The following is a 13,291-nucleotide window of genomic DNA, read 5'->3' on the forward strand; positions in this document are numbered from 1 at the left end:
TAGCTACATTTATCTCTTACCTAGACATTTCCATTATTAGAATTGGTCTCTTGACCTCCTTCTAATCTACTTTATACAAAGCAGCAAGTTAAATTTTCAAAATAACAATCTCTACCAGCCACACGAAAAATTTAATTACTTCAATACATTATGTACCCTCCCACCATCATGCTGGTCTATGTGCTTGCAATTCCATCTGAAACATCTTTTCTCCCATTTTGCCAGTTGACTACTAATTGTCTTGCTGTTCTTGGCTGAAGTTTTACTTTTTTTGTTAAAAATTAATTTTTTTTCCTAAAAATTGAAGGATAGTTTCTTTACAGAATTGTGTTAGTTTCTGCCAAATATCAACATGAATCAGCCATAGGTATACATACGTCCTCTCCCTGTTGAAACTCCCTCCACATCCCCACCCCTCTAGGTTGTTACAGAGCCCCTTTTCAGTTCCCTGAGCCATACGGCAGATTCCCTTTGGCTATCTATTTTACATATGGTGATGTAAGCTTCCATGTCTCTCTCCATGCGTCCCACCCTCTCCTCCCCCACCCCCCTCCACCGAGTCCAAAAGTCTGCTCTCTAGGTCTATGTCTCCAATGCTGCCCTGCAAATAATTTCATCAGTACCGTCCTTCTAGACCCCAAATGCATAAATGCTTAATATGAAATAACTGTTTTTGTCTTTCTGACTTATTTCACTCTGTATAATCGGCTCTAGCTTCATCCACTTCATTAAAACCGACTAAAATGCATTCCCTTTTATGGCTGAGTAATATTCCATTATATGTATGTACCACAGGAAATCTGCCCTCAGACCCTGTCACTTCTTTGCTATATACTTTTATAAAATTGTGTCTTTACTTCAGGATTATGGTTTCAAATTTAGAAATTATCCACTGATGTGTATGATTATATGATAAAGTTTGTCTGCCTACTCCATGGAAGGTACTCATAAGAGCAGGGACAGTATCTCCATCTCCACTGGCCACAAGTAGAACTTCACTACTGAGTACACTTCAGTGTTCAGTTCTTTACTGAATGAATGACTGAATCTTATTCCTAACATATGCTGACCTCTATCTTCCTTCTGTTGACTTTACTTTCTTAATGGGCAATTAAGATAGCTGCCAAGTATCTCAGACATGTACAATTACTACAAACCTTCCTTTTCCTCCAACAAACTTCATTAGGTTTATTCAAAGTTTGTAATATGAAGAATCTTGATCTTAAGAATTCTAGATTGCTTTGTTTCCAGGACTTATTTCTTAATTAGCTTCATCCTTAATAGCACTTGTACTATTTTAAGTTTTCAGTTACCTAGGAAATACTATATCCTCCTGGGAAAAGCCATATTCTTTGTTTGGCTGCTTCCTGTTAACAAATAAAGAAAAGATAGCTCGCTCTCTCACACGCACACACACGTACCCTACCCCCTCTACTCCAAATCTACTCACTGTCCCCTTTCAGCTCAACCACAGTACCACAGTACTGGCCTGAGAAACTTCAATGCACAGGTAGTCCTGGTTACTTTCCCCTTTCCTTTAAAAAGGCAAACAAATAGCTATTTATATTCTACTTACCATGAATTGCCAAAAACTGAAAAATTCAAGTCATTTAAGAAAGTGATTTAATTATGAGTTTCCAGGAGTAATATCCAAACACAAAAATCTCAACAAAGAGATTATTTTTAATTAAATATAACTAAATAACCCAAGTACCTTTTTAAAGTCAGTTGAATCATCCTTTTCTAGCCTGCTACTGTAAGGTTTTCTTTCTTCTGAGTAACTGTATGATCCAGAGCGACCCAGCAAGGAATCGTATCGATCACTAGCTGATGTAGAACTGATTTCATATCTTCAAAAGATGAGTTTGAGTCAAAATCTTTATTATAGGCTTTCACACTTACATTAACATGCATCCTAGTATTTTAACTAGATATTCCAAAATAGTAGATAATATTCTCCTTTATCGGTTATCTAATCAACTTTCATGATATGTAATAAATAAAAGGGAAGTTATTTTATTCCCCTTCCATTGTTTGAGAAGGAGGTTCAAAAATCTCTGTATCTCTTCTGTTGTTTGAGAAGGAGGTTCAAAAATCTCTATATCTGAAAGTCAAAACTGGTTTTACATCATGATAAATTATTTCAACAATTTTAAATCATATTTTTTTTCACATTTTAACATCTCTGAAATTAGAACAGGGCTTACAACTGATGTGTATTACAGTTTAATTGGTAGTACTTTTCTTTTAAGTGGCATATGAATGTATTTTAAAATTAGTAACATTGTAGATGATGAACTAACTAGAGTCTTTCCAGAGTAATAAACAGACAGTACTATACCATTTTATATAGGGGATTTGCGCATCTGTGGATTTTGAAATACACTGCATTGGGTGGGTGGGGTAAGTTCCTGGAACCAAATCCTCGGAGATAGTAAGAGATAACAGAAATAGGTTTGTCCTAAAGAAGAACATATCTCTTTTGAAGATGAGGATCTTCTTATCTGGTTCTGAATTTGTTTTTTTTTCTGATAAATGCTAATGCCTCCACATTTCAATTCAAAAGAATCATCAGAATATAAAAATTTGTCCTTGGTTTTACAAGGCTTTGGTTAACAATTATTGGTAAGAGAAGAGGAATAGAAATTAGATTCAAGTGGTTGAGGTTCTCTGAAAAAAATGAACAATTTGAGCTAGATGACACTTTTTAAAAGTGTCTTCACTGGCTTTTTCTTTCTTAATCTGAAGCAGGGATAAGGGAGAAGAGTCTAAGTACCTGATGAAATAAATTTCTGGTGGATTTCAATGGCTTCTAATGTGAATAATGAGATGGTCAATGTTGAAGTAACTTAGGAAGCTTAAGAAAACTATAACTGTTGGAAAGATTTGAGAAAAAAATCTTCCCTAGCAACTTACTATGACAATTGATGAAGAGAGTTATTAACACTTATCAGGTCATCTAAATATCTATAGATTTTTTATTACTAAAATAACTCTATCAACTTAAAAAATTTATCAATACCTAGCAACATATTTTTAGAAAGGATAAAATGAGAAAAAGATCAATAAAAAAACACAAGTAAAACGTACCTAGAAATGGAATCCGTCTAAAAAGAGAAAAACATAAGGGTAACTAAATTTTTATGCTTTCATTTAAGTAACTCACTGATTAATCAAGAAAATTTAACTTCAATATTATTTTCATATTAATACATATTTAATCTATGCACTTTAACATCAATGTGGTTGTTTTACAAAGAAATTCTAGAACAGAGTCACCGTAAATTTCTAATTGTCCAATACTATACAATTACATTTTCCAATTTAAAGTCATATTTTGTGAATTTCTACAAATGACACTATAATTAGGAGGGGGAAAAAAAGAAAGACTAAGACACATACCCATTATTACAATTCACTTAGCAGGAGAAAGTAACATATTTACGTTACAAAATGCACGTTTATTATGTGACATTTCAAAGCAACTATCTTTCCCATTTTTCTGTTTTTGAGGTAGTAACAGGACAGACCAACAAATGAATACTAAAGTATTTGATGTACAACAGTATATACATATTTTGTTTACAATTCATTTTCTGGAAATCCAGCTATACATTCCTCCAAACTTTAGCAATGAGGGTATAGGAAACTATGATTAATTTTCTCAAGGAAGTGGTATGCTATACTGACACTCCAAAACTCTTCTTAATGTAAATGGTGAAACGATTACTAGGATAAAATAGTCTCATTGGAGTCAAAGACGTTTTTCGGGGATTAGCATCTTTAGCTCTTTCCATTGGAACACTGAATCTATAATTTCCTATAAAGTAACTATTCAGAAATGGCTTGTTTAATTTCTGAATTTTAGATATTTGAATTTTCCCATTATATTTACCTTTAAATGTGCTGTGAAATCACTGGCTTCCTTTGGAACTGTTTGAGCCTCATTCAGATTAAAAATGTCTTACTAAAGTATATTTAAGTTTCCTTTGCAAAACCAATTTTGTACTTGCTGCCCATGTTTTATGTAATGCTTTACTTTATTGATTTATTCTTTAATTTTATAGTAATTAACAATTTTGAAGTTAAATTTCAATTTTCACAATATAATTCAAATCCATAAGCTGCTGAAAGAATAGATTTTGAAAGTTCCTATCACAAGAAAATAATTATATCTATGTGTATATGTGTGGTAATGGATGTTTATTGTACTAAACATTTCACAATACACAAATACGGAATAATAACATGCACAATTTTTATATATCAATTGTATCTCAAATAAAGAAAGCAGAAGCAAACAAAAAGATTACTTATTCAAATTCTGGAAAATATCCACATGTGAAATAAAATGTATATATATCAAACAAAAACATCACATCTCGCCTCAGTGTGAACTCTGGTTCACTGGTTTAACTTAATTTTAAGAATAAATAAAAACTTCCAGTAGTCGCAGAAATCACTCAAATTCTATTTTTTTGTCTTTAAAAGTCATGGTGCTATTACTGATTATGTTACATATATATTTGTTTTTGGCCATGCTGTGTGGCATGCAGGATCTGAGTTCCCCAAGCAGGGATGGAACCCATGCCTCCTGCAGTGATAGTTTGGAGTCCTAACCACTAGACTGCCAGGGAATTCCTGCTGCTGCTGCTAAGTCGCTTCAGTCGTGTCCGACTCTGTGCGACCCCATAGATGGCAGCCCACCAGGCTCCCCCGTCCCTGGGATTCTCCAGACAAGAATACTGGAGTGGGTTGCCATTTCCTTCTCCAATGCATGAAAGTGAAAAGTGAAAGTGAAGTTGCTCAGTTGTGTCTGACTCTTAGCGACCCCATGGACTGTAGCCCACCAGGCTTCTCCATCCATGGGATTTTCCAGGCGAGAGTACTGGAGTGGGGTGCCATTGAAATTTTAGTTAAAAGCACATAAAGCAAAAAACTATCCAAGTCACTTTTAAGAGTATAGTTTAGTAGCGCTAACTATATTCACACTGCTGTGTAACAGCTCTCTACAACTTTTTTCATCTTGCAAAACTGTAATTTTATACCCACTAAACAAATCTCTGCAACTCCAGTACTTTGGCCACCTCATGTGAAGAGTTGACTCATTGGAAAAGACCCTGATGATGGGAGGGATCGGGGGCAGGAGGAGAAGGGGACGACAGAGGATGAGATGGCTGGATGGCATCACTGACTCGATGGACATGAGTCTCAGTGAACTCCAGGAGTTGGTGATGGACAGGGAGGCCTGGCGTGCTGCAATTCATGGGGTCACAAAGAGTCAGACACGACTGAGCGACTGAACTGAACTGAAACAAATCTCTATACCCTCCTACCCCCAGCTCCTGGCAACTACAATTCTATTCTTTGTTACACATGAGTTTGAATACTTTGGTGAGAGCACAAGCGTTGTCAGTTGTGTCGGACTCGGACTCTTTGACCCCATCGACTATAGCCCACCAGACTCCTCTGTACATGGAATTCTCCAGGCAAGAATGCTGGAGTGGGCTGCCATTCCCCTTTCTAGGGGATCTTCCCTACCCTGGGAGATCGAACCTGGGTCTCCAGCATTGCAGACAGATTCTTTACTGTCCGAGCCAACAGGGAAGCCCGTGGAATCATACAGAAGGTGCTTTTTGGTGACTTGTTTATTTCACTTAGCATAATGTCCTTGTGACTCCCTGTGTTTTTTTTTTCCCCCTTGTGGTTTAAAATTGTTTTTCTGAGGTAAAAATATCCTTTAAGTTTTTCTGACTGCAATACCATAAGATCATATACCATACTATAACAAAGTTCCTCTATAATTCCCCATCTCTCAAATGCTCTAGATAACTACTGTTAATCTTTTCTGTATACAAAACTATGTGACCACATAAATATCTATCCATACAAATACATTTAATCTATTCCCAACTAATAGACATTTTGAAAGTTTTTAATATTTTGCTTCAAAAGCCATGCTACTATCAACACTTTAGACTTATTTTTGCACACGTAAGTCACTTCACTGGAAATAAATGTCTTGAAGTGTAACTGAAAAGCAAAGAGGCATGAACTTTTTCTGAAAGGTTCAGATTTGTGTTGCTCAACTGATCTCTCAAGAAAATGAATTTATTATAGCCCCAAAGTGTTATATGAAAATGCCTATTTCAAAACTAAATATGACCAACCTGAGCATTATTAACCTTTGTCGATTTCACTTTGGTATTAATTATTATGTCTTTGGTTATTAATGAGAGTAAATATATTTTAAGCTTATTGGCCATTTATATTTCTTCTTTTGTTATGTTTATAAATTTCATGGATTCTGCTTCCAATTTTTTTTAACTGTGTCTTTTAAACAGTACAAATATTGATCTTTTAAATGCTATAAAAGAGGGTTGCTGCTGCTAAGTCACTTCAGTCGTGTCTGACTCTTAGCCACCCCATGGACTGCAGCCTACCAGGCTCCTCCATCCATGGGATTTTCCAGGCAAAGTACTGGAGTGGGGTGCCATTGCCTTCTCCAATAAAAGAGGGCTACACTATTTAAAGTGAGCAAATGTGTCTCAATTTTAATAAGGATGTCTTTTTTGCAATTTTCTAGCTTTTCCTGTTTAAACAATCAAATCTATTAATCCTTTCTTCATAGTTTCTTGCCATGCTTATTTAAATTTTTGACCTATTACTAATGTTCTTCACATAGTAGAAGTTTTACCATCCTATAATGAAAGCAAATCATAATAGCCTAAGCAACAGAAGCCCCATTTATGGAATAATGAACCACACTATGATAAAGTAATTCAAGTTTTCTGGATCCAATTTTATCTTAATTTTTTAAAAATTTATATCCTGAAGTAGTTTCAAAGGCAATTCAAAAAATTTAACAACTTTCTGGTTAACTTAAAGTTTACTTTTCTTTGAAGCAAAAAAGTATATGCCACAGAGTCATTTTTTCAATTTGGTGAACTTGGATTCTATAAACTGAGTAAAAGTTTTGTTATAAAACACTTCTGAGGTAGTGATAACACTATTTCAAAAATACACAGAATTGGGTTGATCATACTTTTTCACAGAAAAACAAGGGCTGACACTATAAATTTTCCTAAGAGAGCAACTCTCTTTGGTGGAAGCACTTTTGCAGTCCATTGTAGAGGACACTACAAGTTTCTGTCCTCACCTCCCCCCTTGCTCTCATGGTGCAGCGGTCACTGAGTTTAGGTGAGTGGCACGTAGCCCATATTCACAGCGAAACCGCTGAACTATCTCAGTGGCGGGCCTCATCTGGCCTAAACTAATGATCATAGTTCCAGTCCTATGTTGTAAAGCAGCCTGAGGATGAAGCTGATATAGAGGGTTGTGAAATATAATTGACATACAGTAAATTATCTTTGTTTAATCTAGTTCAAGCTGGGTTTTGGGTTGCTTGGAACTGAAAAAATGTTAGCACAAAGCAAGATCTAAATAATGCTCTATTTAAAATGAACAAAAACTATTTAAATTGTTTGGAACTAAGAAATTTTTGTCATAAAAACAATATTCTATTCAATGTATCTCATATATAATTTTAACGATAAGACTTGAATATAACATATATCAACATGCTTCAAAACCACAAGCTTGGAAGCCAGAACATCTTTCGCCTCCTACCCCAGCCTGGTGGGACGAGGGATCTGTGTGATATGGCGGTGAGAAGTGTCAGCTGGAGATGGTTTACTAATTCCCTCGCTCTTGCTTATCTGTCCACTGTTTCTCCTTGAAAGATGAGAATTCATAGGCTATCACTGGGCAAGGAAGATGATGGACAAGTTTACAGAAAATAATAAACAAGAGACATAGCTGAATGGGGAAGTGCTGACAACTGACAGGCAAAGGGTTTAAAAATGACAAAACTTGGCCTGCAAAAAATTCACCCTTGGAAGTAATTGATTCAACTTGTCTGGCTACCTAAAGAGAAAATAAAGGTACCTTTTGGGTCAAAATACACAAACTTGTCCCTAAGAGTAATGTCCACAGTCACCTAGTACAGGGAACCAACTTCTGGTCACTTCACATTATTGTCAATCCCAACAACTAAAAGTAATCTTAACAGCTTTATGTAGCAATGTCAAAATGAAGAAAATATGACCAGAATGCCGTTTCAGGCTGGATGCTTGAATTTAAAACATTAAGACTAACTCATATTGTACCATCTACTCCTATGTAAACAAAGTTCTTCCATGTATGTCAGCTGTGTGCAGAGGCAAACAACAGAGAACAGAAGGGGAAAGAACTAGTGGGAAGAAACTTTGGTCATTTGATAGCTATGCAATCTCATCAATCAAACTTGCCTTCATTTCTTTAATCAGTACTGGGGTTGGAGGGCAGGGAACCTTTTCCTGAAGATTAATGGAAAGATCAGCAGTGATAATGAATGTAAAGTTGTTTAGAGACACGAAATTTCTAAACAAATGTAAAGAAAGTTAAAATGACCTATTATCTTCTCCAGAATATAATCCTGCCGTTTACAAAACTAAACTCCGGGTCTGGTAAGGTATGCACTACTTCTGGATAGCCTTTAGATACTTTTCTTTGGTCAAAGGTGTAACAGGTAGGCTTGCTTAAAGGCAAAAAGTGAAAATAGCATTCAGCGTGTTTTGCAGCAAGCCATTATAGAGGCAGAACACATTAAGAGGGGCACCTCCAAGCTCCTTCCTGGGAACTACACTCAGTTTAAGCTGCCATAGCTTTTGACTGTGTGCACTGCAATTTATCTCAATTTACCTCATGCAACCATTAGCAAGATGTATTGTAAGGTAATTCCCTCTTTGCCTTATGTGGCTTACAAAAGATTACTGAACACTCTACTTTTGGATAGCGTGGAAACCTGTTTTCTCGGTTTTTTCTTTTCAACCTTGAAGGCTAACATACATACAATAAACTAGACCCACTTAGAGTATACAGTTGATGAGTTTTGACAGTTGTGTATATCCCAAAAAACCCTCTACGATCAGGATCTAAAGTATTCCCAATGTCTCTGAAATACTCTTTGTGCCCCTTTCCAGTCCCCCACACCCAATTTCAGAAAACCACTGATGGACTATCCCCAGCATGCAGGTACAGTGTACAGTAACTGTCTTACATGAATATATATAAACAAAAGTAAAATGTAATCCTTAAAAATACAAATATTTCTAAATACAGAAAATAATGCTAATTACCTGAACTTCTTTCTTATTGGATCCCTCCTCTGTATCAGATTGTTGTTCTTGTTCATTTTCATCACTCTAAAATAGATTATCAATTTATTTTAGAAAAGTAAAGATAATTTTGAAACAGTTAATATTTAAATATATTAAGGCTTTTCTAATTTAAAATGACTTGGGAAAACATAACAGGAAATGGATCAAAAGGAAAACTGGTTTTTAAGTGGGAATTTTTCTACCCCGTTTACAGGAAGCCTGTTTTATCTACATAGTGCAATCTAATTAGGTTAGCATATATAATCTACCTAACATTCTGATTTTAAAAACACATTCATACTGGGGATGAGGATGCTGGAGGTTTAATGTGAAAATATGATACTCAATTTTATATTGTGATGTTATTGCATGTACTTTAATAGTCAAAACAGATACTATTTAGCTGTCCAAATATAATGAGGCAGCAAAAATAGGAAACATTATCTTAAGTAAGAAAAGCTCCATTCTATAAGCGTGGTAAGATTTATATACAATCCTATTATGCTTAGGTAGTTTAGCTATCTAGCAATTTCTTGGGAATTTATAGCACACCAAATAGAAAACACAAGGCTTGGTAGGCTAAAAGTCTAGACTCTCAGCCAATGGGAATGTTCTATCAGAAAGCTGAAAAACTCAATAAGCCTTAAAGGACTAAAAGAAAAGGGAAATACACAATCAACGCATCTGGCTCAGGCTCACTATAAAAATCGCACAGGTTTTAAGATTAAATCATCCTATTTCAGACTGGTATAGCTATTTCCAGCTCTGTGAGTTAGGGTAAATTTAATACAGAAAATTCTGAGTCATAGTTACCTCATCCATAAAGTGGGGATAAAAACCTCACAGAATTGTCCTAAGGGTTATAGAGGATCTTTATACAACTCATCATGTGGTTTCTAGCAAAAATGGTATTTGAAGTTACTAAGCAAACAGGAGCAATCAATGCTGCTACTACTAGCATTATTTAATAATATAAATGTATTAATTCCACAATATGAACTGGTTGTCTTTATGCATTACTGTTTCACGGAAGAACACAGGAACTGAAAACTTTAAAAATGGGGAGGCTCAGAAGTCTTTTAAAGTGGTAACTAAGAAAAAAAAAAAAAAGGAAACCTAGTAATAACTTGCCTAACCATATACTACCCTTTCTTTGACAGAGCCGTTTTTGTATACTGTTTGATACAGGTTCAATCAAAAGGCTATGGAAAGGAAAGGATATCTGTGCTGATGGTTGATTAGAACACAATTCAACGCAAGGTCAAATTAAAAGGATGACTATTGCCTACAGAGATCTCAGGAACAATCATTATAATGCTAGTTATGTGTATGACTCTAGAAAGTGGAGTTTTGAAGGGAGAGCTGGTGCAAATAAAACTGGGGAAAAATAAATACTGTATAAAAAAGCTTTGCTTATTAAACACCTAATACATATAAGTTATTAAAAAGGTAAGAGTTTTTAAGTAGTAAGAGTTACTAAGATGCTAAGACTGACAGGCTTTATTATTATTATTAAAATATTACTGACCAATCAATTAAGATCAACCAGACATCACGTACTTCCTGACAAAGGAAAAAAACACCCTGCCAAGAGAATACTGAACCAGAATCTGATCATTTCTACACCTCAAATTACCAATTTATAGGAAACACAAAAAAAACTACATGAATGTGTTAAACTATACTTCAGGAATATAACCCAGTTCATTAAAAAATAATTGTAAGAAAAAAAGAGATGGAAGGAGTAACTGATTTTTTAAAAGAGACTTGAAAGAAAAAACTAATCATAATTTATGGTCCTTATTTGGATGCTAATCAAATCAGCAAAAAATAAAATTACAACAGACCATCTATGGCAATAGGAGTCAAAGTGAAAGTGAAGTCGCTCAGTCGTGTCTGACTCTTTGTGACCCTGAGGACTGTAGCCCATCAGGCTCCTCCATCCATGGGATTCTCCAGGCAAGAATACTGGAGTGGGTTGCCATTTCCTTCTCTAGGGGATCTTCCTGACCCAGGGATAAACCCAGGTCTCCTGCATTGCAGGCAGACACTTTAACCTCTGAGCCACCAGGGAAGCCTAAGTGATAAAGAATCTGTCTGCAATGAAGGAGACTGGGGTTCAATCCCCGGGTTGGGAAGATCCCTAGGAGAAGGAAATGGCAACCCACTCCAGTACTCCTGCCCGGAGAATCCCATGATCAGAGGAGCCTGGCAGGCCACAGTCCATGAGGTCGCAAGAGTTGGACTCGAATTAGCGACTAAACCACCACCACAGGCCTGTGTAAATGGACAGATGATACGCCCATGAGGTCAGGTGGACAATTAGGTCTTTCCAGGCAGTATGAGTCAGGAGGACATTAAAAGTGACTGTCTATTCAGTATTAAGGATTTATTGTCAATTTATTTAAAATAAACATGATCATGGTATTATGATCACTCATTAAAAGATAGTATTTATGGTTACTTATATTACTTTTAAAAAATAAAATTTTAATATTTTAAAAAGGAGTCCTTATCTCTTGAAAGTTCATACTGAAATTTTTACATATGTAGTATTACTAAAATTTCCTTCAAATATAAATAATTGGGAGTTGGGAAAATGGAAGAGATTTAACTTAACAATGACCATCTGGGGTGGGATGATATACTTCTTTATGTTTAAACTTTTCTGCATTTTTTTTTTCCTGGGGGGGAAAAAAAGGATAAAAAAAAAATCCCCCCAAATTAAATTAGTTTTGCCTTTCTGAGGTGCATGTTGTATTGAAATAGGATAAATTTCACATTAACTGTGTTATCCCATAGTTCTTCTTTCTCCTGCAAATGAATAGCAATGTCAGGCAAATAGAGATGAAGAAGAAAAAATTAAAATTTATAAGATTGCAGCCATTATTTTTTTATTCCAATACTGGGACAGTACTCTTGCTTGTAAGTAATGTCAGAAATCTGAGTAGTTGTTTATTCTTAAAAAGAAAACCTCTTCTGATTTAAATAACTAGCTTAAACACATAGTGATGACCTAAAGAATACATAAACTGAGGCATATAAGAAATTATTATTGTACATTCCTAGAAAGATTAAGCATATATCAAGTAGATATATTTTAATAAGTTCTCACATCTTGTGTCCAAAACGAAACTCCCGTAGATCTTCTTTTCTCTCTTGGTCGCCTTCGTTCTCTGATTGATTTAGGTTGTGATTTATCTTCCCCCTCTTTTTCTTCTTCTTTCTTTTCTCCCTCTGTTAAGGATTAAAATTAATCATATGGCAGCAATGCATCTTTAAACTATTTGCAAAGTAAATACGAAAACAATTCTAAGTCAACCTCTGTGAAAGTTTCTAAAGTTCTCTAATCAGAAATAATTTTTGCCCCCTCAGTGCTCCTGTAACACCTGGTTTAAACATGCCTGTGTCTCCCATTAGACACACTCTTGAAAATCAAGAATTTTAATTACTTCATTTTTCTAGTGCTTAAAACAAAAATTTTGCTTAAAAGACACATTTAATAATATCTATTGAAAAGAAAATAAATCAATCCTATGAAGAGAATGGGGCCCTAGTTATTAGTGTCTGACAGGAAAATAGTTCTCATGCCCAAACAGTCGCTAACAATGGAGCAGCTAGCGGGCACACACATCTATCAGCTCCTACTTCTGCCATTCCCAGTCCTCATGTGGCAGTAGAATCAATGCACCATTCACTGAATTTTCTTTTAGTATCTCAGAGCAAACCTTTTTTCCTGCCTTGGGAAAAAAGTATCTTTTATTAAAAACAAATCAATGTAAAATCTTCAAATTTGTTCCCTTCCTGGGATAGTTAAAATATCCTCAGACTTACATACTAGAAGAATATTAGAACCTCTGAATATGTTTTAAAAAGTAGACATATGGAGCAAAGTAATGCTAAAAATGATTGTGAAAAGGCTCTTGTGTCATTAGCAGGCTCCTTGTCTCCTTCTGTGAAGAAAAAGCAGCAAAAGAAACTCCAAAATTCTAGTATTAAGAGGGGTTTAATCCTTTTCAGAATTAGTTTAGTGCAAAGGCCTCAAACTCCAAAACCAACAGTGGTCATCCAGGTTATATAAGAGTGTGTGT

General features: G+C 35.3%; 1 protein-coding gene across 4 annotated transcripts in view; it reads right to left on the reverse strand.

Annotated features, from left to right (window-relative positions):
- Window positions 1–13,291, reverse strand: part of PPP1R12A (protein phosphatase 1, regulatory subunit 12A) — a 168,498-nt gene that overhangs the window by 14,492 nt on the left and 140,715 nt on the right. For all 4 annotated transcript variants that reach the window (XM_010832011.1, XM_010832012.1, XM_010832013.1 and 1 more), the window contains 4 exons: window positions 12,316–12,437; window positions 9,180–9,245; window positions 3,091–3,107; window positions 1,715–1,850 (listed from right to left, as the gene is read on the reverse strand). In XM_010832011.1, the coding sequence (XP_010830313.1) occupies window positions 1,715–1,850; window positions 3,091–3,107; window positions 9,180–9,245; window positions 12,316–12,437 (341 nt within the window). The remainder of the gene's footprint in view (window positions 1–1,714; window positions 1,851–3,090; window positions 3,108–9,179; window positions 9,246–12,315; window positions 12,438–13,291) is intronic.

This window comes from Bison bison, unplaced genomic scaffold, assembly GCF_000754665.1.
Source record: "Bison bison bison isolate TAMUID 2011002044 unplaced genomic scaffold, Bison_UMD1.0 scf7180017864535, whole genome shotgun sequence".
NCBI lineage: Eukaryota > Metazoa > Chordata > Mammalia > Artiodactyla > Bovidae > Bison > Bison bison.